Here is a 27895-nt window from a genome sequence, read left to right as displayed (position 1 = left end):
AAAAATACCACTGCTGTTGGTCAAGTACTAATGAAAAATGAATGCAATTCCTCAGCAAATTTGGACGGCCATTTTAAAAGCAGTCATCTAAAACCAGGCAGTGTTTAGAAATGCATGACTACAATGTTTACCCATGAAGAAAACAGTGTTTCTTTATAATTCCAAAGAACCATATGTCTCCTTTAGTGGATCATACCAGTTTCTTTCATGGAGGCTAGTAAGGGTCATTAAACACCAATGGGTCTCTGAGTCCTTCTTCAGAGTCAATGACATTGTAGGCTTCACCAGGGATCTCATTTTACTTCAGTACAAGATCTTCAGGGCAAGGGAAGCAAATGAACTATGAAAAACATAATCACTACTTTTACTGTTGCTTTTTTCATCATAAAAATTCCATTTATTTAAATTCCATTAAAAAACACATTTGCCTCCTGAAAGCATAAATATATACTTTTGTCATAATTTTTCATTTTATAAGAGAGTTTTATCATTCTTTTGGGGAAAAAATAAATTCTCCATAATAAATATTACACAAGTTGTTATACAAAGTTTGGGACAAAACAAATGATTAGCAAAGTAAATTCTTCGAGAATATTTTCTCAGAGGTGACAGGAAAATGTTCCTCGAGCACTTGAGGGAATTAGCAGTCTAACATCTTTTTTCAGAAGTGACTTGAGCACCAAGGTTCAGCTTTTCAAAAATACCTGGGCCTTTAGCTCACATTTTAATTTAAGAGAGTTAGGCACTCAAAACTTATGAGGATCTAGAATTCAAGATGAAAAGCCTTACAGAAAGTCAAGGGGATTTGAGTTATCAAAGGCCAGATTTTTTAAAAAGTATTTGAGAAACTTAGAGGCTGAGATAGGTGCCTAGCTGATTTTTTTTCAAAGTAGAGTGAAGAAGGGTTAAGTCCCTAACACTCCCTGAGATGTGTGTTCTTAGAAAGTGCTAACTACACCTTTGGATCTAAATATCTTTTAAAAAAGTTTCCTTGAACTGGTTTTGAAAGTGGTTTTATCATCTGAATGCAATGATTTATCCTATGCTTAATTCCTGACCTCCCAAAGATTGCCATAGACCTGCTTTACGCAGCTAATTTTGTGTCATAATCTTGATGGAAATGGACAGAATTAGAAAACATAATCTTATTCAAACAAAATTTAGTTGGCATTTGGACCCAGAAGTTCATAAATTTTGAGAGCTGAAAATAAAAGGCAGTTCTGCTCCACTGTGATCACACTTGGAAGAGCTGTTAGACCCTGAGCATGCTCAGCTGCAAGAATTCACCCTGTCTGTGCTAAGCAGCCCACAGCAGCAGCACGTCTGTATGAAGTCATACTGCTAGCAGTGCCAGAGTCTGACAATATGAATGACTGACTTGCTTCCACCACGTTTGCCACAGCTGGGAAGAAGATGAGGGGTACAATGTACAAGGAATTTCAACACAATGCAAATCTGGTGAGATGCCGTTTCAGATTTTGATTTCTGTGGAAGCAGAATTTTTTTCTGGTTGTATTATACCATGGTTATCTGCAGGTCTATTCTTTTAGCCCCTGCCAAATTATTTCTTGCTTTTATAATTTCCTCATATAATTATCTTATCTAAATATAAATTTCCCTGTAACAGTTCTCAGTATTCACCCTTTAAAATGAATCCACTTTTTAGTACTGAAAACATTAGTTCCTTCCTGAGTCATGTTTGATTTTTTTTCCTGTACTGACTGGCTTCTGAACACAGTGCCTGATGGTAAGCTTTGTCAAGAGATGCTGAGATATAAAGAACAACAGGTTACCTCATAATCTCTTCTTGTTAATGCTTGTTCTGGAGAGCACCTGCTGTCTTTAAAAGGGATTTGAGTGACCCAAGATTAAGAAGTCTCCCTACAACAATTACTGTTCTTATCACTGAAGAATACTCATACCAATGTGACATCTTCCCGATGGTTTCAAATTCACAGACTGAGGGAGAGATAAGAGTCAAAGAACCATACAGTGTGCAATTATAAGAAGACATCAAACCAGTCCAGTACAATTCCATTTTGGAGAAGAGTAGTGCTATTAGACTAATTGATTTCTGCCTGGAAAGTAACTATTAGGAAAAAACACCCTCTGATTTCATTTAAAGGAATTTTAAAATGCAGTGGTGCCTAGAGTATTTCTAATCCCCTTTCTGCATCAGCCTTACTGGGCAAATAGCATAAGGGGCACAGGGACACTAAATGGATCACACAATCTTACATCAGCAGAGATTCAGAGAATACATTAAATCTTGGGAGTACCATGGACTATTCCTTGCTACCTCTTTGATTTAAAACATACAAAAGTATGGACTTCTGTTCTACTGAAGTCAAATTTATGATATAAATAAAGGATTACCTGCCACGACACCCATCATAGTATGTCCCTTACTCATTTAAACACTTTTATTCAAGCCTGGTTAACCACTGAGCTCCTATCACCATCACTTGCATTGACATTATTTGTTAAAGTTGGTTCTTTGAAACATTATCCAAAGTCATCAATATTTTGAAAATTAATGTGGGAAGATGACATTTTCAAGGAGATTGTACCCATTTTACCCACTGAATCCACCCATCTTTGCTTCTTTCCAACATTCTAGGCACAAAAAAAAGGACACAAGGTATAATTCTGCTTGTTCTCCTCTTCTTCTCTCAGTATCCTAGAGACAATATCTTTAAGAAATACAGAAAAAAAATCAAACCCATACATCAAAAAATACTCTTTCATACTAACTGAGAAAGCAAACTTGCTGGGAACCCTCCTTTAGCCAATCTGAGGGCATGTTGAGGTCTCCATATGATCAGTATTCAGTGATATCTGCACCATCTAATTCATTTAAATGTTATATGAAGCAAAATGGAATTGACCTAATTTTATTTCCAAGCAAAGAAAAAACAACTAGTGAAACTCACAGGCTGGTTAGAAAGAGAAATTAATTCTTTCAAATCAGATGCAAATGATAGGTTTGCCAGAAGAAATAAGTAACACAAGGCAACAGTGAGAAAGGGTAATTGAAGATTGGCACCCCGGATGCTCCATGATGGAAAGCCGAGATGGCAGTCTGGTACAGTTGAAGAAAGTTTTGGCTGTCCCAAGTCAAAAAAGCAAAATTATCTGACACTGATTTACTTCTGCTTGGCTCTGTTTAGGATACCTCCAATGGAAGAGAACATAGTTCACTGCTTATAAGCTCTCTATTTAAAAATGCATTAGAATATTTTTGCTAATAATATTTTTGCTATATTCATACTAATAACAAAACTAGAAGGATAATCTCAATTTAACTTCAGAGTACATTTTCACAACTGTCTTCCTGACTATAGAACACCTGATATTCATTGATTATATCCACAGTGGTAAGAAGAAAAGCACAAACAGCCACCAAATTAATAAGTAAGCTTCAGCATGTTGCCAAAACCAGGGATGGCTAAACATTAAATTTACTGGGGTCTGTGCATCTATCATGTCAATGAATATTATGTTTCCAGCACCAGAGAAACTGAGTCAGCTACATTGAAATCCCTGGTGATACAAGGTGATCTACTGAAACAGACAGAGACAAGAAGGTAGACTCGTGTTTGTCTTGATTGGACACAGAAATCCAGGCTCTTCCAGTGATCAACAGACCAGATCTTATACAACAAACCCCACTGGCTCCTTCACAGCTTGCTCAGCTGTTGTGCCACTATGTAGTTAAGAAGCCTTTAATCTTCAGGCTGACATAGGCGCAATGAATCTACAGACTAAAATTCATACCCAATTTGGCTGAAAGCTAATTACTGCCTGTTATTCTAGCTACTTTCCTCTGAGTAGAAGAGTGGGGGGACAAAATCAAATGTTCTCTACTTTTACTGTCTTTTGCTTTGTGCTATGAACTGCAACTCTGAAAACATTAGTACAAAAATAAAGCTATTTCTATATTTCAAGAATATAAAAGATTGTCAGATAGTCATAAAATGCTGCTGGTCAAGATGTATCCCTCAAGATATAGGCTTAATTTAATCCAGATTAAAATTCTGTTCTCCAGGTTCCAGCTGAGGACATGTTTTTACAATCATTTCCAGTGAAATGTGCTTTTTCAGATCTAAGCAACAGTCCCTAAAATGGGGCTTTGTGATACTGGAAATGAGTCTGCTAAAGGCAATTAGAAGCTTTATGCTCTCGTGTGTAGCCCTTGAACTCCAGTGGGGCTGTTCAGACTGTGCAAAGTGAGAAACATGAATCAGCCTTTGCAGGATGAGGGATTTAGTGTAACATCACTAATACCATCACAATATGGTATTTAAAATTCAAAAAACCATAAAGATTATTCTAAGTGAAAACTGTTGTTCATTAAGTATAATAGATCAAACAGAATGAAGAAAATATGACAAGGGAGCCAGAAAAAACAGCAGTAAAATCAAAGCATGTGGACATGTATATAGCATGGTTTACCAAAGGTAAAAGAAAATACAAATATGCAAGGAGATAATGTGTTTCAAAGTTCAATAACTATGGAGAAAATACGAATTAATAAGGAAAATTATATCTTTAAAAAGTAATATTTGTGATGTTCAAGATATTTGAGCGAGATTCACACATATCTTTTTTTAAATGGCAAATCACAGCTTTCAATAACAAAAAGCTTTTTAATAATCAGAGAATGGTATAAGAAATGTTCTTAATGAAAGAGTTGCACTGTCTCCTGACACAATATCCTTTGATGACAAATTGTGCTTCAAAGCGAGAGCCAAGTTAGTTCAGATTCCTATTCTGAATTCCCCCATAGGAATCCACACCTTTCTTCTGACTATAGGTAGATCCTGAGCAGTTGGGAGCCCATGAATAAAGCCTACCCTTTCCAGCTTCTTTCCTATGTAATACTTTTCTGTTTAATGTAGCTATTTATTGAACACCAATTTAAGTACTTCCATACATTTATTTCAGTTTTTTATTTCAGGAAAAGGACAACGATTTTGACACATTTTTTCAAGTAAACAGTGGTTTTCAGCATTTATGATCATGCATTCATATTCACCACCATTTCATAAAAAAAAAAAGGTCAAAAAACCTATAGCTTTTGCAGGAGATTTAATTTATTTCCAGATAATCCATTAACAGTTTTTCCACACTGTACACTTGAAAACTGTTTTGCATCTGTATGCTATTTCCTCCTCAGTTTTTCTTCTCACTGTCTGACTAAATCAACTGAACTCAATCCAAACAATTTTCTAAAGGATGTTGAATTATAAAATAAACTCATTTGTGCATCATAGGAAATTTACCCTGTGAAAGCCTCCTTTACACATCAGCCTCACCCTTTTCAATCTTAAAAAATGTCTTTGGAATTGAACTTGCTGTAATATGAGTTGCATATACTTCTGATATTCAACTACTTAAAATTTTGCTGCTTATCTCACCATAGTTTTTAGGTAACTTACAAATTTTAGAAAGGTCAGATTTACTAGAAAGCAAGCAGATAAGAAGGCAAGAACATAATCATGCTGTTCTGTAAGTCCATTGTGTGGACATATCATTAAAGTTATCTGCAAATCTCACTACCTTCTCTCAGGAAGAACATGAGTGACAATATTGAGAAGACACTACATCCTGAGCACTATTTCAAAGACAGGGTCTACATATATATTCCAGATTTGGAATAGCTCTGATTTTCAGAGCAGAATGCCAGAGTGCTGGCACAGACACACCATTGATCTACCAGAACCCTTGGTCTGACTCAGCACAGCAGCTCCCATGTGTTTTAATAAAGAAGCTGGTCTCCAGAAATGACCAGAAGAAACTTCCTATTCATTTATCACATTGCACCCTCACATGCATTCAGCTTTATTTTTGTGGCAGTGGCAGCGGCCATGGCCAACTGGGCCCCTGGCACTCTAAATTATACCATGGCTAAGAACCCTGAAAATTAGGCATGAAACTTTAGTGCCACCCTTGGCCCCCATGACCATCAATCCTTTATCCCTATTAGTCACAAATTGAATCAAACCCAAATGTCTGCAGTTTTAAGCAAGATACCATCTCTGATGGCATCATGACCAATTTCCCTCAGACTTAAACTAGTCCAGTGGCATAACAACTCTCCTCCCCCAGAGCCTATGGAGGTGAGAAAAAACAGAGAGAAATAGGATTCTCTTTCCATAAAAGAAAATTTATATGCAAAAAACTGTACTCCTGATACAACTAGCAGTCTACAGCAGCATATTTTTAGGATACAGATAATTCTGGCTTAGTTCCACAAAATAAATGGTAGAGCTGCCTCAATTTAATTACCACCCCATGAAGAAATCTGACAGCCCCAGTGCAGTGCTTAGTAAGCATTTTACCTCAGACAGCTTGAAGATGTATTGTAGAACTGAAATTACAATACATACCATGACTTGTTCTGTCATCCTACTTTGGGAATGCAGCATGCATGTCTCTATAATGAGCTGTCTGATATTCACCCACTTCACCTGTAGCAAACAGGAGTAAAATGCAAGTAACCATAAGTTGGCATATTAGTTGAATGCAAGACAAGATATTCATCTGTGGCAGATGGTTTCTGAAGATTCTAACTATCTATACAAGTTTAATACATAATTTACTTCTATTTACATTTTGAAAACATTTTGATTTTTCTAAATTATTCATTATTACAATCTGGGGAAAAAACTCAAACCAAAACCAAACAATCCATAAACTCTGCTCCCTTCTTCTCCTTCCTACATTTCTGCTTACAAAATTCCTGGAAATTTTTTTATGGACATAATTTCTGCTATGTCTAGCACATGATAAAATATGTATAATTAAGAACACATATGTGATTTCTGTAAAGAAAATTAACTCTGCAAGAAAAACTTTGCTACAATAAAACACAAAAGAAGAAAAACAATATATTAAAACCAAAAAGTAACAAAACAATTTTAAACACTTACACTAATGCTTTTCTGTCTTATTTTGTAAATAAAAGTATTTCTGCTTAAAAGTATATGCTAGTCTGCACTTCCATGAGTATAATGAAATTATGTACCTTTATTAAGAACCCAAACAAGTGATCCATTTTTTTCCAGCAGAAGAAAGATTGAAATTTATTTATTATAAGAAGTCTTACAGAGAAAATTGAGAAGTTTTATTTTCTTCTGTCCAACCCTCTCTAAGACAGCTCAAGTTAAGAATCTAAAAGCCAAAAGCTCAAGAATCCTAAAATGCTGAACTGAAACAAGACAACCTAGATTACACAAAGAAACCCTGATACATAAAGGTCAGAAGATAAGATGATCCAATCCATTCTTAAGTTCAATACACTTGAGAAAATCACTTGCTATATGATTTTTTTTCTAATTTTTAAAAAATAAGTGGAAACATCTGCAAGATAAAATAGTTTAGATTTGCCAAATGTTGGCTCCCTTACAAACCTGTGTACAATTAATTGGATTTGTATCTTACACATTATTTGGAGTATGAACCATTGTTCAAATTTATTTTCTGTCTCTCACACAATATATTGCTCTTTCAAGAAAAGAAATGTTCCATCACCTTTCTTCAGGCTGACAGGGTTACAGAAAGCAGAAGTACCTCAGGACTTTGAAAGCACTTCCCAGTCACTATTACTTGAAAGTGAGAGTTTTACCTCTAAAAGAGGCATGATGTCCAAAAAGAAACAATACACTGAAAAAAGATGAAAAATTGTAGATTACTTTCACAGGCTCTTATTCTACAATGGAGAAAATATCCACATTCTAGCTAGGCTGCTTTGAAAAGAATATTTTCCTTTTATACAGAGATAAAAAGCAAAGCTTTCAGGTCAGAGGCTATAGGGGAAAAGAGCTAATGTCTCCCCTGCTTTGATGTTACAAGTAGTGCCTCGGTACAGAAGTGTATTAGAGCTACCAGTAAACTGAGCCAGCATGTTTAATAACCTGCTTCAGCATGGGTGGCACATGGATCATCCTGCACATAACACAGCAAGCAGTCATGTGCATTACCAACAATACACAAACCTTTACTTTTACATGTTTACATTCCTTTAAAGTATAGCACAGCTAAAAGGTAATTTCTGATTTATAGATACCGGAGGGAGACTTCTTTAAAGTGTATCTGTAAGAGCTATAGACAGTAAACCAGGATTAAGAGTTCCTCTCTGGCTAACATGTAACATATAATGGGGTTTGTAGTGGTGTTTAGTATCTGGAAACAGCACATTTCAGTCTCTGAGTACTCAACACAACTGTGATTAATGGTGTTTGGTGTCTCATTTGCTTTTGAAGCTGAAGGGCTGTAGATTGGAGGAACCAGCCCAAAACAACATGGTGTGGTGCATTTGTCTTTCACAGATTCCTGGGAGCTGAAGGACCAAATGCTCCAGCGTGAATTGGTCCTAATGCACTGATGCCTCTAATGGACCAATTCATCTATTAATACATTTTTTGGAACAGTATATCTCAAAATCCAGAAAATGCGAGAAGGAAATCAATAAATATTACCTTAAAATCAACAAAAAAATATTAATTAAACTTTTGGCGTCATGCAGCTCCAAGCTGTATAACAGTAGGAAATACCCTTAGGAACAACAAAAAAAACCAAACCTGAATTATTTTTGACTTACTTTTTTTTTGTGCCCATGTAAATTGAAACTTGGTAGGAGTACTAATCCTCAAATTAACAAAAATAATGTTTATTCTCTTAAGTATTTTATAACCTCCAACAGACTACTACATACAATAAAACATAATTTTTGATTGAGTTTGCTATAATTTGGGAAATTATGTTTGTTTGGATATTATTAGTGAAATGCTAATTGCTGAGTGAGACTACTGATTATGCAAATATGAAAATTACATTAATACTATTTATATACCCTGTAGTTTAAGCATTGCTTCACCAAAATCTCTCAAAAATCTCAGGTAATCAGAAAGCTGAAATGCAAGGACCGTATATTTGAACAACAGGTAGATAAACCCTGTCAACTTTTCTTGTGTATGCAGGAACCTCTGTAACAGCTCTAGATTTCAGCCAGAAGTGAGCCACTGCAAGAAGGATAACAGGGGTTTGTGAAAGAATTTCAGTAGGGAGTCTCTGCAGGAAAGATGGAAAGGGTTCAAAAGAAATGGAAGACCAGTAAAAATACTGGGAATGGAAAAGTGAGAATAAACATGAGTTCAGGGAAAAGCTAAGAAAAAGGGAATTTAGAAAGCTAGATATATGAGGAGTGTGGATAGAGAAAGAAAACTGCAAAAAATAAAAATTGGGATACCTTAAATAGAGAGGAACAAGGGAAATACCAGTTTCACTAAATGTTTCCTGGTACTGCAGCAAAGAAACAAATCTCTCTCCCTATGGGTTCAGGTACCTGCCACAAAAAGTCCAGGAGGAGTTTTTGAGCCTGATTATTCTTAACAGATTTCCAAATTACATTTTTAGCTTTGTAAGTTTTATTTATAAGTATATTTAAGATTAATGATTCACTGGAAACATTGGAGAACACAATGTCCTAAATAACCACAGTTCTCTAGACTTGGTTTCCACTCAGGTAAGATAGGGATGAGCTAATGATATTGGCTTCAGAATGCAGTGAAATCACACTTTCCCTCTGCTGGAAGCTACACCTCCAGAAGCACAGGTGTCTGAAGGGAGCTCATCTTCCTGTCCCTGCCACTGTAAACCCACTGTGCCTTCTGAGGTCACATAAATTCTTCACCACACGGACATATACGTGTTCTGTATGGAAAAGAGGTGCAGCAGAAAAGGCTGACAAGCCCCACCAAATACCTCAGGAGGAGAGAGGTGTAAGCTGGGACCCAAACCCACAGCAGCTGTGCTCATCTCCTGAGGTGCTTCAGAGCTCTTAACAAGGACAACAACAAAAAATGTGGATTTTTTTTTTTTTCAGTGGAAGATATGGCAAACAAAGATTACAATTTTTTTCTCTCAAATGATTGGAAGTGCCAATGCTGTGATGGACTATGTCTCTTTTTCTGTTTCAACATCTGTTTTGAAAATCTCCAGATTTTCCAGATGTTTATGGGCCACCTCCTTAGCAACACAATTGTGAAACTCTTAAAAACTCTCTGCTCTGATCTGCCAGTTTTTCATCCTGCCTCCACATCAATTCCTGCCTTACTGCTGAAGTATCTGCAATGGCAGGTAGGTTCCCTAATCCCTTGTTCTTTTCATATGTTAGCATAACTCTACCCCATCTAGATCAGAATGCTTTTTAGATTTATTTTCTCCCCTTTCTTTTGGAGAGCTCCCATAGCAGGACCAGAAGGAGCAGGTGAGGGTTTGCAGATGGGAAGGAAGCAGGGTGATTTTTGTGTGCAAAGCAAGGTAGGGTGGAGGCATAGGGATCCCCAGCAGCATGGTGTGCTTCCTCCCCCAGAACACTTCTTTTTTGCCCTTGTTTGTTCTTCAATAATGAGTCACTGGGAACAAAGACCATCCAGTGCATATGCTTGGGGAAAAGAAAAAATAAACAAACAAATGAAAAATCTCTACTGCTACCAAGAAATAGTGATGAGATTTTCTTTAGAAAGCTGTGTGACTTATAAACAATATACGACAGCCACGTGCTAAAAAGGAACAAGGTCTCTAGTGAGAAAGAAACGAAGTGTTATTCTTAAAAGACAAAGTCAGGAGATACAAAAGGGCATACATCATTTCCCTCTGAAATTGTATGATAAAATGACAGCAAAAATCAGCTTAGAAGCAACACGTGAACTAGCCTTCTGTGCCTCCTGCTCTCTTCCTTCCAAGACTAAATGGATCTGTGTCTCTCTTTTGTCACATTGTTGTAACTTTCATTCAGTCTCCCCACTTCACCTTGACCGCATCTGAACAGTGACAATATGTTTCTTGTTCTTCACACTTTTCCCAGTAAGGATCACTGACAGCCTCTTACTTTGTATTTTCTCGGCTTTTCAGGCAGGGATATTTTTTTTCCTTCTTTTTCTCCCAGCCATCATCACTGCTATTTGGAGAGAATTTGGTTCAATTTCCATTTTAAACATGAAATGTTTGAATTAACTCATAATGTCTCCCAGCTTGCAGAGGAAAGACCTGGTCTTTAAAAAATAAAAAAAACAAAAAAAACAAAAAAAAACCCTTCATTTTTACAAAATAAAAATGAAAAGCTGCAGAATAATCTTAAATCATATTATACTGCACATAGGACTTCAAAATAATGAGAGCTCTTCAATTTGGAAATGATTGGGGTTCTAGGCATCTGAATCAGACAGAGCTGTAAAATTATTAGAACACCGCAACATCTTTCATAAGCACTTCAATTCAGAGGTGATCAAAGATTCTGGACTTGCAGAGCAATTTACTTGGCATTTGCGGGAAAGCCTCACTCTTTCAAACTGAAGCACTCTTAACACTATGAAGAACTTCAATAATTTTAAATTGGCATGTACCATACATGCCTAGAAATCCAATTCAGGTTTTAAATAAAAACAGTATAGCTTCAGAAGTATGAAGAGCCCACCCACAACAGGACAGCGTTGTAGCCCTCCCAATTCAGCCTAGCTGTTATTTCTCCCATGCTAGGTTTTCTGGCAGGAGGAGTTGCTGAAAACCTAAGAGGTGACTGAGATTTTTTTCTTTTTATCCTTGCCTTCTGATCATCTACAAATGTTTTCCTAAACTCAGTAAACCTTTAAATATTTTAAATTAAAACCAGAAGACAATATTTAAGCCAATTCAAAGATGTAATATCTTCCCAACTGAAACTTTAATTATGATGAGAATAAGTTTGCAAATTATATATATATATATATATATATACAATTTAGCTGAGCTTAGGCTTGCAAATAGCTGTTCTTAAGGGAAACACAGAGTACACTGAGTTCTGAAACAATACTGACAGAACAGGAAAATAAAATTAAGTCTAAATTTTAAAGATTACATCGAAACTTCACAAGAAAAAAAAAGTCCCCTGAGCAAGTCATGTCTTGTGTTGACCCAGCAGATCCTTTGCTTCCATGCAAGTTGTCCTGTTATGTTAAACAGACTCCTGTGACCAGAAAACTTGTGATGCCTCTCACTTTTGCATCTCTTGCAACCACCTTTCCAATCATTCTGGCCAAACAAGAAACTCTTCCTTGTGGGTGATCACAAAAGAGCTTCAGGCTACAGAAACTCAATATCAAACTTATTGAGACAGAGGCAGGATGGTGGGAGATTTATATGAGGTGGCCAGTGATATTTCAGGTAGAATGAGGTTTTGACATTCAGTTCTAAAAGTATTCTATTCAGTTCCAACCAGATGCTAGAAAGACATCAACACAAGTTTGAATAGACCTTGATAATGCTGGGGAAAATCGGCGCACCAGAAACAAGTAGGTGGAGAGACCTGATCGGATTAGGTGACTCCAAATGTCTCCCTCAGGCTTTAAACCCACACATAAGTTGTTTTGGCCTCATGCAGGTGATGCAGTGATGGAAAAGCCCCAGACAGCAAAATCAACTTCTGTCACAAATGAATATGACTTGCTGCCATTATTTTAGATTTTACCACCTGTAAGTAGCTTCTCCAATGTACAGCATACCAAAATACTTTTATTTGGGAAGGAACTTCTGGAATATCTGGTTCAACCCCTAATTCAACAGAGAACCAGCACAGATCAGGTTGCTCAGGATTTTATACAGTCAAGATTTTAATATCCCCAAGGATGTAGTTTTATAAATCACTAATACTTCTTCATGTTCTTCCTCTTCTAAATTACAGTATCCTAGAATTAGGAAATTTTAGATTTTCTACCTGAGACAGTGATAGGCCTGTTTCTAGGGATGAAACATATCTATAAAATATTAATGTGATCTAAACCAATGCAGGTGCCCTTGAATGTTTTTAGTTCTACTGGAGTTCATGTGATCTACGATAAGAATTCTGTTCTATCCCCCATGGGTTATAGCTTAGCCTCGAGACTTAGTGGATGTGTGACTTAGTGTGAATTTAGTGGAGACTATGATGTCTATAAACCCTTACAAAATCTTACACAAAAAAAAGGTATTAGTAGGTTTCTACCTCAAACTATGCCAGGCTCACTGTCAGACAGCAAAAGTGCTTACAAATATCCATCATAATGTTCTCGGGCTTATAAAATTAATTTAGCCCCTTGTGGTGCAGACTGACAGGAACGAGTACGGAATGCATTTTAAAGAATGCATTCTCTTTTCTCAAACATATAAAAGGACACTAAACCTCTCCAGAATCTTTTAAATAATGAAACCTGAAAAATCTGTAACTGGACAAATGTGTGATAAAGCTTGAGGACTGAACCACAACTGTTGGACACAAAATTGTATGTTTCAGATGCATCTTAATTATTTTCTATCAGATTTGACTTTCCTTTCCTACATTTGCTATGTATGAAGTTTGAAAGCAAAGTTGTTTTGTAAATGTTATGAGAGGAACTGTAGTCATGGCTTCAGGTGGGAAACTCTCTAATATTGGATATTGGATCTAGTTCCAGTCAGAAAAAGATAAGACCAATAAGCACATATTTTCCAATACCTAAATTATTCATAATTTTAACTGCAGTTTTAAATGACATTTAAAAATATTTTATTTTATTTCAGGAAAAAAACCTTTTTTAGCTTGCAATAGCATTTAACTTTGATTCTTACCTATTGAAGTGAACCATATGGGAGAGAAATGTGTTCCTACCTTCTATGCAGCTGTTGTTCAGCACTGTTCTATAAGACAAGGTTGTTCAAATAAAAGAGAAAAGTAGTTAATGCTGCTACAACTATTTTGTGTAGTAACAAGATGACTCCTATAATTTTTGGGCCAAAATCTCAAAATTTTCATGACATGACAAAAATCTAGAACTCCTAATCGGTAAATAATATTTCAGCTTCCTCAGTGTTGAAGATTAATGTTGTGCTTTGAGCAGTTTAGTCTGGCAATTAAGACTCCCCTTTATGCACACAGAAATTATCTGAAATCAGCTGCGTTCAGCCTTTCCAGAAGCTTCAGGACAGGAGGAGAAAAAGGTAAATAATGTCAGAAAAAGCTCAATAAGCTCTACTAGCAACTTCATAGACTTCTCTTTGGGATTCACCTCAAACTCTTAATATGTTTTAAAAACCAACCTGCCTAATGCCCTAATGTTTAAAAACACGTTTATAATTTTTTTAATATCACTTTTCAATACTAATTTGAGAAGATTTTGAACTATGAAGAATGGTTTTCCAAGTCAAAACCAGCAGCTCTCATTTGGTTTTGCTCTAGGTTTTTCAAATAAAAAGCACTCTTTTTTTTGTTGTCTCCATGCTTGAGACAGAAAAAAAAAAGGAATGAGAATGTCTTAAAAGATTGAAAAAAAATTAAAATAAGGCTGAAGATTTTCACAATTAATCAATTAAATTAGTTGTCCCTCCCCTATAAATAATAAGGCCTTCAGACATAAGCAAAGAAAATTGTTTTCCATTCTAAGGTGGAGAACGTATTCCCTTTACCAGATCCACCCATCATATAACAATAGAACTTTGAAAAAGAAAGGATTGTGGTTTGGTGGGACCACCTGGAGACAACAGTTCAGAATGGAGCTGAAAAGGGTTTTCCACATATCCCCTTGGTGCAGAGGCTGTTGAATGCATCCTCTGCTCTCATCCACTAGAGCTGCACTGGAAAACTGCTGCCAGTGGGAGTATCCCCCTCTGTACAAGGGCATAAACCCTCTGTATAAAGTCATAAACCAAGACTTAGTGTGCTGAGACTTTTTGCTTGTCTAAAGACTAAATTCCTCTTGAGCGCAGAATAATTAGAATTCTCTGTTCATGACAGACTAAGAGAAATTAGCTTAAAAGGAATAAAATTTAGTTGACTCTGTTCTTGGTACATGCTTGCACAGCCTAGTCCAAGTTGAAGGATCTCAAACTAGAAAAAAAGCATCTATTTCTTCTTTTTAATAGATGATTTGCTCCAAGAAGTTACTAAGTTGGATGAACTACTAACTGGATACTAAATGGAGAGATGGGCAGTGTAAAGTCACTTCTTACATTTCCTGTGCATGATCTTAAGATACTCTGGGATCTTGGAGAGTGTAATGCTGCCATTTGACTCAATTTTTTCCTCCACCAGACTCTCCACCTCATATAAATGTGGAAAGAACATTCCGGGGATGGGAAAAAAGTACAAAAGATATTGAGTCCTGAAATGCCTGACCCCACTCTCTGGCCCAGTGGATGATGGGGAGCTCAGCTCTCCCCAGCACAGCAGTTCATTGACTTGCATGGTGGTGGCGTGCCTGGGCTGCCAGGAGCCCTCTATTGCACCAACAGCTCCTGTGACCACACTGGCACGTTCAAATTGTGGGAACTAATCCAAGGCAAGCAGCACTCCATTCTCTTTGGTTTTGATGGTCACCATAGAACCTCAAATAAACCCAAGAATAACCCAGAGTTTGTGATTCTTATGCAGCAACCAGCAGACCCCCAGAGTATGGGAGATAAGGAATGAGAAATGCTGAAGGGAGCTGCTCTAGAAACCCAAGCTGAAGCCTTTCAAGGTTCTTCCAATTGTAAGAGAGCCAGCAGAACAATTTTGAGCAAGTTTCACCAAGACAATAATACATTTTAAAATAAGTGTTTAATTTTCTGTCTGATGAACCAAGAAATAAAACCTTAAGGTCCACCTTAAAGAGTGGGCTTTTGTCTGGTAGATTTTTTTTTTCATTTGTATCACTACAAGACACATGCAGGTAAGTGTGCAAAAACAAAGGAGATGAGAATTTGCAAGGCATGTTTTCCAAGGGTCCTGCTCCCTCTGCTACTGTGTTTCACTGCCCTCCTCTAATCACAGAATCAAATAACCATAGCCACAGAATTGTTTGGTTTGGAAGGGATCTTAAAGATCACCTACTTCAAGCCCCCTGCCTTGTAAATCTACTTAGAGCAGGTTTCTCAGAGCTCCATCCAACCAGGCCTGGAAAACTTCCAGGGACATGGCACCCACAACTTCTCTGGGCCACCTGTTCCAATGTCTCACCATCCTCACAGGAAAGAATTTCTTTCTAATATTTAATCCAAATCCCCCTTCTTTCAGTTTGAGGCCATTACCCCTTGCCCTTGCTGCATGCCCTCTCCAGCTCCGCCGTAGCTCCCCCTCCTATCTCCCTTCAGGCGCTGGAAGGTGCTATGAGGTCTCTCAGAGCCGAATCCCCGGAGGCAAGGATGTGGCCCCCGTTTCGGCAGCACACCACAATGCACCGCTGGAGATGTTGGTGATGTTTGTGATGTTTGTGATGTTTGTGGTGTTTGTCCCCCTGCACTGCCGGGACAGGAGGCGGCCTGGAGAAGGCGGGCGGTGCCGGCCGCTCCCCAGCGCCCCCGGGAGCGCAGCCACAAGGGAGCAGCCGGCCGGCCCTTCCCTGCCTCCCTCCCTGCCTCCCTCGCTGTCTCCGTCTCCCCCCGCTCCCACGGGAAGCGGCGGCGCTGACAGCATGCCCGTGTCACTCCGGGTCCGGCTGTCACTCCGCCTCGGGCCGCTATTGAGGGCCGGGAGCGGGGCCGCCGATCGCTATCGCGGGGCCCGGCTGCCCCTGCCGTGAACCTGGCTGCGGGATGGACGGGGGCTGGCAGCGGGAGGGGGCCGCCGAGCAGAGAGCCGCTGATACAGTTTGGTTTCTTTTCTTATTTCCCTCTCCTTTCTCCGGCGCTCAGTCTTTTGTGTCAGCTTTCAGAAATGCTCTGTTTGACTGGCAGCCTGTCACAGATCAGTTACCACCTAAAGCCGCTTGGCAGGGAGAGGTGACGGCCCAGGAAGGGATCTAAGTGGGTTTATCAGTGCTTCTTTACGCCTCGTGAGCTCCTTGACACAAAAGGAAAGGGTATTAAAGATCTAAAGCGAGCCCAAAAGCGTGAAAGCTCCTTATAGGCTGCGAGATGTGGATGTGACTAAATTTTTAAATATTTTGAGTTGATGCTATTCATTTTGCCAATAGAGTAGAAAGAATTTTTGTTACAGAAATGAGTGTATGTTCCACTTGAGTGAGATTTGGAAAAGGGAGGAAGTCCCTAAATATGTGCTTGGAATATTACAACTAGCCTGTATTTACAACCATGCATCTGTTTTAAATAAATATATATATATCTTTTAAAAGTCTGCTTTTTGGTGTTTTTTAATAAAAAAGGAACAAACCCCCAGTCATTTAGCACATAGAGTGTTCAATTCCTGCTACTATTGCCGAATTCATTTAGGGGGGTTGTGTTTGTTTGTTAAACTTTAAACATTATAACATATTAAGACAGGTTAGCAATTTTCAAATCCTATAAATGGTAAGCATGGAAAAGATCCAGAATTCATTAGGTATATGCCATATCTCCTTTCAGGCTCTTTTATGCATGGATTATTGTTAAAGTAGTGTATTTTTAGCATGCCAATGGCTTCTCACAGCACATTACTACAACCATAATGGTTAGACTATAGGCAGCAGAGCACAAAGCCTTTTCTTTTGTTCCTAATTTAGCAGATCTCAAACTCTTTTATTGTCTGATTTAAATTAAAACACAAACATTTCTATGGGAGACAACATCAGCAAGGTGTGTGATTTGACAGTGACGAAATATAGGAAAATCCAACCTACATCCTGGTGGCCAAAATAAACAGACTTTTTCATCATCTGTGTTAGGGAAATTTTATGTGTTCTAAACCTCACATAATCAGAGGGTCATATTACAGTCTTGGTGAATGTTAATGAGAGTTATGCAGGGATTGAGAACTGTCATGTCCAAGATCATCTTTTTTTCAGTCACTCAAAAAAACAGGGAATGTTTAAGTTATTAATTTTATTTTCATATTTTTATACATTTTGGTTTGAAAGGAAGTTTTTTAAGTGTTTGGGATCATAATAAAATGGGAAGGGGGGGTTCAAATACAAAAAAGTAAGTCTCAGTCCTTCTCCTGATTCTGTATAGTCACCCAACTTGTTTTTCACATCATTATAGCCCCTCCTAGCCTTCACATCTGCTGTCTACCATTTTCATTGCTTATAGGCAGCAGGCGAATGGCCCAAATGAAAGATTTAACAAGTGCTCAGCGGAGCTGCTGCCCTGAAATTTCACTCCCCTACCAAACGCTCTTTCCCTCTCTTTGTCTGAAATAAAAAGGGTTTTTCTCAGACCATTTTTTCTCAGACTGTTGTCTTGACTGTTGGCTAATATTGTCATCCTCTATAAAGTTCTGTACATGACTACTGAGCTGAAAGTGAACACTTAAAATATTTTCATACTATTTCCTTAAATTTGTAAGGAAGGCAACTTAAATCATTCTTCCCGCCCTGTTGTGATTAGAAACCTGCAGAAACTCAAGGAGCCCTGTTGACTGGTACAAATATTAAGCCAGCAAATTAAGTGCAATATGTGCACTTACAGTTCTTATGCATTCCTTTTCCAAGTGTAAAAAACAATAGGTGCCTACTAGACCCATGAAAATGGAACATTTGATTTTTGAGCAGTTCTGATTAAATCCTGCAACAAAGTTTGAAATTAAATACATCTGAAAATCAAAAATGCAGGGGTACAAAATACACGTAGCTGTTCTCTCCACACCTAAAAATTAAATTTTTCTTCTTTTATTATTTTTCCTCTGTAGAAATAATCAGACTTTTACTTCATTTCCAAATATACTTGCAAGCACAACACCACATCACATCTCCACCAGATCACCGAGCGGGGACCATAACTTCTCAAGCTGCATCTACAATGAACTTCCTACTTCCTTTGCAGGGTTAACCAGAAGGACTACTAACAAGATAAACCTTTGATGTGGATTGAGGTAAACAGAAAATCCAAATTCATCACAATATTAACTGGGGTACCTTTGCAAGTTAAGGACTTGCAAATCTAAAGCCTAAGCTTTAGATGGCATCTGATTTTATCCCATACGTGTTATGGGACAATGACCTCTACCTTAAATAAGCTTCAGACTACAAGTAGGCTAAATTTATCACTGCAAAGAATGAGAGAAAGTGAAAGACTTGGCAGAAGTGCAGCAGTTGCAAGCACTCAGTGTGGCAGTTTGGGATCTTTGGGAAAACTGGAGTTTTAGTCCCTTGCAAACACATGAGGGTCGTTTAGAGTGCCTTCAGGTGAAGTTCACAGGTGCTGGTCATAATATTTTCTCCATCATATTAAAGAAATAAATGTTGACATTCATTCTGTGAGTACATACCCTTTCTGAGATTATCCAGGAACATCTTAAGCAAAGATCTGCCCCAGTTTTATGGGTGACTTGTTCTCTGCTTCCTGAAAACCTGGCACATTTTGGAGAGAGAGGGGGTGGAATTTTTGGTTTAATTTGTATTTATGAGAAAACTGAAGCATTGGCTGTACTAAACTAGAGTCTGTTTGCAGTAGGAGCTTCTGTGGTAAGACTGAATAGTCACTGGTGTTTAGGGAACAAGGCAATGAAACAAAGCACTATGCCCATTGCTTTACAAATGCTGCATGGAAGGGTCCTTTAAAGCATTGCATCTGAAAAGCTACTTCATGCACTCACTTTAGTATTTTTTCACACTGTCAGAGTGGTATCCATACGGAATGCACTTCAGTATGAGTAAGGATGTGGCTGTGGTGCTCAACAAGGGAAAATGGTAGAAAATGCTGTCTCATTATTTTACTTCCTATGGTCCTTGGCCTTATCTATCACGGCTCTTGTAACATTTTTTTCCCTCTTGACATATGAGGTTTTGCCTGTAAAGACAAAACACCTGCACCTGTTAAACTTCCATAAGAGTTTGTCTCCTTTGCCAGTCACTCTTTTTTACCTTTCCCTGGATAAACTGCAGTGCAAAGCAGTCTTGCTTAGCCAGAGCTCAGTGCCACAGTTCCTTGCTTTCCATCAGAGAGGGAAAGAAATTTCAGCTTTCCAGTACCCAAGACACATTCAGGCACAACTTATTTAAAGTGGGCTGTGCAGCTTGGACAATATCAAAGAGGAAGAGGATTCTACAGGGAAGGGAGGGAGGAAAGGAGATGGAAATGAGAAACTGGGCAGGAAAAGAGCTGATTTTAAACTCTCTTCCTCATAAACCCCATAACTTCTTGAGCCACAACACTTAGGCTTTTGGCTCTTTGCATTTGCTGCTTTTTCTGAAGGTTGCATTTTAAAATGAGCTTTTTAGTCAGTGCTAAAGCAGCAAGTGACAAGAGAGCTGAATCTCACAGCCTGCCCTTCACTGGCCACAAGCCGTGGCAGGTGGCATGTGGTCAGTGGCAGGAGCTCACTGCAGGGACTTGTGGCCACAGCATCCAGCTCTTCAAGAAGGGGAGCAATGGCAGGCAGGAGGACCCTGGTACCAGCAAAACAGGTTTCAGTCACTCCAGCTATGAAAGAGATGGGGCAAAGAAAAGACAAATGACATTATTTCCATCTGTTGCAATACAGAAGCTTACACCATGGTAAATTAAGCAATCCACTTGATGTAACAGGGAATGCTGATAGAAACCTAACCAACCATTCTTACTCCAAAACTTCACCTGGTGAAGGCAATATCAGTTTTGGGGCTTTAAGTTTCTGACAAAGTGAAACAGAGTATTGTGCAAAAACATGACCTTTCTGTTGTAAAAATTGGGATTTTCAAAGACATGGGGCATATTAAAAACCTGTGGCTCGGCAGCTACCAGTGTTCAAACGTGAAAAAATCAGAGCCCTTCTAATCCAAAAGTGCTACTTCTATACCTTGACATATCTGAACATTAAAGGCACAAACTATGTAATACCTATCCTATAAAGGATAAGTATAAACACAGTAATATCATGCTTACCAGTAGGTTTTTTAGACATGATTAAAACAGCTGGTATCTCCCACACAAAGGCAGTTGTATAACAGAGACAGAAAACCTTAATCCCGTCTGCGAGGCCTTTAAAGTTTCCACTTGGATGAAGGGTGCTATAAAAATATTTTTAAGCCTGTAACTAGCAAAAATGACTTCATTATGATCTCATGTGCTGCCAGAGCACCAATTAAATTGACTTGATAATGTTATGATTAAGCAGTACTTTTCATCAGTTACAAAGCTCTTGATTGAAGAAGAGATTTGCAACACTGAAAGAAATGACCTTGTGATGTGGATTTTTATCAATGACTTTTTACCTTGCTGGTTTCCAATTACATGACAAATAAATAATAGTACTTGCAGCTCCTATTATACTTCTGAGGATCCCAAAGTACTCTGCTGATTAATTAGCTTCACAAGAGCTGTGAGAGTTAGATACATGTTATCCCATTCTTATTAACAATTCAGAATTCAAATGTGATATCTTTGCCCCATTCAAATAAATAGCAAAAATCCTCTTGACTTTAGTAGGGGTAGGATTTCACTCAGACAATTTAAGCAGTTTGACCAAGGTCAGAAATTTTGTCTGCAACAGAGCTGGGACATATCTCCTTTCTCACTGTAAATGAACTAAAGAAAAATATACCTAAGGAAATACACTCTATCCTGCACTTCCATTGTCAAAAAGTCACCTTTAAAAATCACGACATACCTCTATGAACTTGAATTTAAAAATAATTAAAGCAAATTAGTTTATTTGGTGGAGAAAAAGACAGCATATCTTCCACAAAGCATTTTTTCAAGTCCTTTTCAGTCTATAATATAGAAATTTGAGAACACTTGCTTTTAGTATTTATATGAACATATACATTAAATAAATGTGGTTTTGTATTAAATATGTTCTAATATTTGTCTCAGCAGGACTTCATAGAACAAAATCAATGCACAATACAGGAGTCTACTTGGAGTTTCTCAGCATGTGCTAAGGCAAAATCAAAATTAAGCAATTACATCATAATAAAGAATAATTTAGAAAAAAGCATTTGTATTCCTTGATGCCCTAAAATGGGTACTTCATGGTTACAGTTCTTTCTCAGAGCTAATTGAAGCTTAGGATACAGTGCTGTGGGTGTTCTACACATTGCACTGCAGACTCCTTTGAAGACTTATAGAAAAGGTGAGATAGAAAATTTATTTTTCTCTTATCAGTTGTGGAACAGAGGTGAGACAAAAAAAAAATCTTTATGGACTCAGTTCAAAAAATGTGGTACTAGAGCAATGACAGCTGCACTGTGTTGCTTGTTGTCCACCAGGCCAGCTGGTTCCCTATCAGAGGAGAAATGGAATCTGAGCTACCTTCTTATATTTGGAAAGAATAAGTCACCAACTAATCCTTTGCTGAAAGAAAAAGCATCCAAAAAATCCTCTTTTTCAGGGATTACAGGCAAACTCAATGCCTATTCCCCAGACTGAGCCAAAAATAATTGTGATTGCAGTCCTAGCTCATTGCTTCTTGCTTCTTCAGAAGGTATTCTAAGGATCTTGCTGTGAATGCGAAAGACTCATCATTGATTACTAAATGTGGTCAGTGATGACATGTAATTCCTGAACTGGTTCTTCTCTTGCGGTGTTGGTGGAAGCAGAGGAGACCCTGGAAAGGGAAGATGAACCAGTGCAAGAGATGTGTCTGTGTGGAGAATGGGAAGGTGATACTTTCAGATAGTTATAGAGACCTATGGGAGATGGGACACTTCTGGCAAGAAATAAAAAAAAAAACAAAAACCCAAAAAAACAACTACCTCCCCCACCAAACAACTAAAAAAACCCCAAACCCCCCAAAAAACCGAGGATGACCCTTAGTGCTGACTGTGCAGTAACCAGTGTGTCTGGAAAATCAAAGCTGAGGATTGCTAAAACAACTACAATTAAAAGCAATTAATTAGACAGTGTGAGTCAGAGCTGGTTAGTCTGCAGGGTACAATAAGGATTGTGTGGGTAGACTAACCCAACTGGGCCCTGCATGGGGATTACAAGATTTCTAATGCTCTGACAATTTCACAATTAATCCATTCTTTTAAAACATCTTTACTCTTGCAATGCCTTTTTATTATAATAAATTTGCATTATAAGTTTTGAATTTTTTTATATAATATGAATATATTATAATAAGTTATGTTATAAAGGTACCTCTATTATACAACCATGTAATTTCATTTGGCCAGGATGCAGTAAGTGCAGTAGCAGGGAGAGGGAAAGAACTTTACAATCAACATTTAATCTGGCTGTCAGCTCAATAACAGAAAAAAAAAAAGCAGCAAGTTTTCACAGTATCCACAAAGGCTCTAGGCAATGCGAACCTTAGATCTTAAATTAATGCTTAGAGACAAAGCAAAGCATAAGCCATTTTACAGTTGTACACAGGTGGCTTTATTGGTTTTGACCCATAAATGCCAAATTTCACATAAACCGTGGTGTAACATAAAAGCTTCTTTCAAGTCACCTTTTGCAGCCAGCTCAAAAGTCATGTACAGCTCTCCACAGGTTTTCAAATCCTGGAATCATAGAGTGATTTGGATTGGATGGGATCAGAAAGATCATCTACTTCAAAACTCCCTGCATGGGCAGGGATGCCACCCACTAGATCAGGCTGCTCAAAGTCCTGTCTAACATGGCCTTGAACACTTCCATGGACAGGGCATTCACTACATTCACTTCTCTGTGTAATCTTTTTCAGTACCTTGCAACCCTCAGAGTAAAGAATTTCCTCCTAACATCGAACCTAAATCTCTTTCCATTTAAAACTGGTCCCCCTTCTCCTATCACTATCTGCCCATGTAAAATGTCATTCTCTCTCTCTCTTTTTAAAAGCCCCCTTTAATTACTAAAAGGCTGCAGTGAGGTGTCCCTGAAAGAGAGAGAAAATTCTCTTCTCATTGCTGAACAACCCCAGCTCTCTCAGGCTGTCCTCACAGGAGAGGTGCTCCTGACCTGTGATCATCTTTGTGGCTTCCTCTAGATCTGCTCTAATAGGTCCACGTGTTTTTTATGTGGAGACACCAGAGCTGAATGCAGCACTCCAGGTGGGGTCTCATGAGGGCAAAGAGGGAGAGAATCACCTCCTTCACCCTGCTGGCCACCCCTCTTTTGATACAGCCCAGGATTCAGTTGGCTCCCTGCCCATGAGTGCACATTGCTCATGTCCATCAGAACCCCCAAGGCCTTTTCTCCAGGGCTGCTCTCCATATTTTCTTCTCCCAGTCTGAGCTCAAGTCTGGGATTGCCCCAAACCAGGTGCAGCACCTTGCACTTGGACTTGTTGAACTTCACAAGGTTCTAATGGTCCTACTTCTTGAGTTTGTCCAGGTTGCCCTGGATGGCATCCCATCCTTCAGGCATGTGAAATGCACCACTCAGATTTGTGTCATCTGCAAATTTGCTGAGGGTGCACTGGATCTCATGTTCTCTGTCACTGCTGAAGATATTAAAGAACACCAGTCCCAAGACAGAGCCCTGAGGGACACCACTCAATACTGGGCTGCATCTGGACATTGAAGCTCTCTGTCTGTGGCCATCAATTCAGATCCTAGGTAGAAAATCACTGTTCTTCACCATCCAAGTATTACTGTTAGGCAAAGCAAGCTCTCCATAGTGTGGCATTCCCCAAATACATATGCATTGTATTTTGGTGGGTTCTGGCATAGTACCAAACTATTACAAGTAAAGTAGACTGGTTATGCCACAAAAAGCTACCTGTACACACAAGCAGGCATAAAATTGTTAGCATGGTTCAATTACATTCTTTTTTTATGGACATGAAAATGAAGACAAAATCTTGGAAGGCTCTCTGCTGACAATTCACAATTAGGCTTTGAGTAAGTGGAGACACTTTTATGACAGATATAAAAATAAAACAAAATCCCCTCAGGATTTTCAAAAGTTTTTATTTATGTTCACAGAGCCTGGAAAAATTCTGAAGATATGCCTGTAGGAAGACATGTTACTACCTACTGGGATATTAGCAATAAGATTTATCACCTCGTTCCAAAGACTCCCAGCAAGAAACTGTGTCCCACTGAGTTTGGCAAAAATAGATAAAAGGTTTGACCTCCAGTCTCTAATAACAGCAGTGGACACCAAACTAGATCATCTGGCTGGCAGGGTGAATTAGCTTGACCACTAAGTGGGTGTGATTAAAATCAGGAATGGACAGACTTTCTCACAGACAGTAAGAGAAGAACAACATGGATCACTCCATTCCATGTGTCTTCTGGCATACCATGATTCACTTTTGAAAGAATATCTTGCAAGGCTGGGCAAATAAATCATAAGATCTAGTTGGCTGCTAAGGCTGCAGCTGATGGAGGAAAAAACACATTGAGCATGATTCTATTAAAACCAAAAATGGCTACTTGATTTAATTTTTTTTCTCACAGAAAACTTTGAAGCTGCAAAACAGAGAAAATACTAAAAAAGAAGCAAGTAATTCACATGTAGCATGTACATATATATATACATATATATAAAGCTTTTTTTTCTTGGTTATTTCTGTCTCTTCTCCCTTCACCTGTACTCTTCTCCTTTATTGAATGCAATCTCCAAGAAGCTTACATCAAATATACAAAGTCACTAAGTTCAAGCAGATTTGAAATTAGGTGAAGAAAGTTCACTCAGACTTACAGACTGTACTTTTGGCTTCAGCAATTCTGAAAACAAAGATAAGCTATATCCATAGGGGAAGAACCTGAAGCAGCTCCTGAAATGTAGATAGTCTTTTCAAATGCAAGTGATTTTAATAAACTTCTCTTAAAATGTCCTTTGACTTCCTATTGGTTGATAGGTGGAACAGGGCAATACAAACCTCAGAAATCATTATGTCAAATATTTTTACATTGGTATTCTTACAATCATCATTTCATTAATATTCAAGATTTGACATCAAGATTATGGTTTATGAAAATGCTAGGCTCTGGTAGTTCAGAAGAAATACTCTTTCTGTACTATTTTTTTTTCTGTTAATTCTTACAGGGCAGCACTTCTTTTAACCATCTACATCCCAGCTCAGATGCTGTTTTTCTTTCCAGCAAAGGATTGCATTTTTATTTGGCCAAAATAATCTGATAATCCAGTTTTTACTTCTAATATGAATTTGGAGTATTGTATGCATTTTTAAAGCTTCCAAAAGTAGGCTAAAATGTGGTTTAAGTGAGGATGGTGTGATAGGTAGTATTCAAACAAAGATATGCTACTGATGTTGTTATGCTTGCCATTAACATAGCACTGCAAAGGACAATAAAATTAGCTGAAGCAGTCAAGATCTTAACACTGAAGTGAATACACACAAGTTGTAAATCATGGCAGTTCATACAAATGCAAAAAAAAGGGAACAATTAAGATATATAAGGTGAGGCTTCATAATCCATCCAAATACTGAAAAATATTTTGCATAATTCATATTCTGATACTGAGTAATTTTAAGTTAAATCATTTTACATTGCAAAGAACATTTAGCCTCTTAATTTAAAGATCCTCTCCCTAAAAAAATAGTCAGTGGCCCTTAACTATGTTGCTATTTCCAGCATATATGTGAATAAGTATGCTGAAATGTCACCATCATTAGTAAAGAACTGCTTCCTTAGGTGTGAAGAACATCGTTTTCCCAGCTGAATGGAAGAAAAACAAAGGTGTGGGGAAAAAAAGATAGGAAAAAGTGTATGAGTTGAAATAGGTTGCAATGAGAATGCATGAATGGAGCATGTGAGGAGGTGGAGGGAGGAAAAGGAAAAGAATATGTGCACAAGGTAGTGTTAAGAGTTCAAGAAAACCTGCATAACATGAGGGACTAGAAAGAAGAAAGTCAAATCAAGAAATGGTGGGGAAGTATGCTGGTGAAAAAAACCATCTGGGGGCTATAAGACAAGAAAAGCCCTTTGACCTCACATATCAGTCCTAAGTGTAACCTGCTCTGAAGTACAGAAGAAAAATAAAAGCTGAACAAACCAATGATGTTTATAAAATAAGTAGATAGTTTTCTATGGATATAAGATGTATTTTTGGACAAATAGATTTTATAAGTGAATGCATACCTATGTGTGAGCACAAACTTACCAAACTGTTAGCTCTGGGATTTCAGGCGCAAAAATCAGCTATCAAGGGTAAAGGAACTGAAGTCATATTTAGCTTCACAAGTCTCTGTTGCCAAAGAACCAGAACTTAAGTAGTTCACACTGCAGTTTTTGCAGCCCAAACTAAGCACAGACCAGCACTATTTTATAAAATCAATATGGAAATGTCATCTGCAAAATCCCTGCCCACCCTGCCAATCCCTATACCAGGTCATGTGCATGCTGATTCACACTGCTCCTGCAAGGGAGAGGGTTTTGCATCCAAAGCTTTACCCTTGTCCTTTTTGTTGTTGTTGTGGTTAGTACAAACAGCAGAGAGAATTCCTTCTGCTTTATCAAATGGTTCATTAACAACCAGTGCTGATGAGTTTCTAATGACATTGCCCCAGTTGGCTGCAGCCTCCCTTCGTTTCAGGCCTGGAGGCAATAACACTCACAAAAGTCTCAGGAGCTCCATCACCGTCACCACCAACAGAGACACACTGGTGTAGTGACCAGAATCATCAGGCTGTGTTAAACTAGCAAGAGAAGGGACAAAGGGAGAAATCCTGATGGTCAAAAGTTCTACAAAAGGCAACTCCTGACACTCCTGAATCCTTGAGCATGTTGCTGTTAGATTTCTCTCAGCATGAATAAAAGAAGTAAACATTCACCCATAATCATAGCATGTTTCTAACAATCCTCATTCTTTCCAGGATGAAATGAAAGCTAAATATTAGATGCTAAAAATTAATTTATTTGAGCTTTAATGATTTTTCTCTGCTTGTTTTTTTCCCTAAGAATTTATTACAGCAGCTATGCTGTTTAGAGAAAAAGAAACCTTTTTTTCATCAAAAAGAACTGCAAAGATCCATGAGAACATGGAATACAACCATCTCACAGGTACTAACCTCTTACTAATCCACTACTTCATAGTCTTATGCAGTCTGCAGAGTATTAGAGATCCTTGTAAAAACATAAATGACAGCTTCAGAATCTTTTTATAGTTTGTG

The 27895-nt window shown here is 38.1% G+C and overlaps 1 protein-coding gene and 1 long non-coding RNA gene across 12 annotated transcripts in view; one reads left to right on the top strand and one right to left on the bottom strand.

The window, feature by feature from the left end:
• The window catches only part of LOC113458862 (uncharacterized), a 197014-nt gene that overhangs the window by 29876 nt on the left and 139243 nt on the right, over positions 1-27895 (bottom strand). For 9 of the 11 annotated variants that reach the window (XR_012579777.1, XR_012579781.1, XR_012579779.1 and 6 more), the window contains one exon: positions 6393-6473. Coding sequence is in view for 3 of the 11 variants with exons in the window: in XM_074538540.1 (XP_074394641.1) it covers positions 6393-6473 (81 nt within the window). In the remaining 8 variants the exon portion in view is untranslated. Of the gene's footprint in view, positions 1-6392; positions 6474-7536; positions 7669-27895 lie in introns of all 11 variants that reach the window. The other 2 variants (XR_012579780.1, XR_012579782.1) reach the window with 1 other exon arrangement.
• On the top strand, positions 1295-17061 carry LOC141728625 (uncharacterized). Its single transcript, XR_012579784.1, has 3 exons — positions 1295-1458; positions 13934-13995; positions 15086-17061. It is a non-coding gene; the product is annotated as an uncharacterized LOC141728625 (long non-coding RNA).

The sequence above is a fragment of the Zonotrichia albicollis genome, chromosome 3 (genome assembly GCF_047830755.1).
Source record: "Zonotrichia albicollis isolate bZonAlb1 chromosome 3, bZonAlb1.hap1, whole genome shotgun sequence".
Lineage (NCBI taxonomy): Eukaryota > Metazoa > Chordata > Aves > Passeriformes > Passerellidae > Zonotrichia > Zonotrichia albicollis.
Note: the sequence above shows the minus strand (reverse complement) of the source record. Positions and strands in the feature narration are given on the sequence as shown.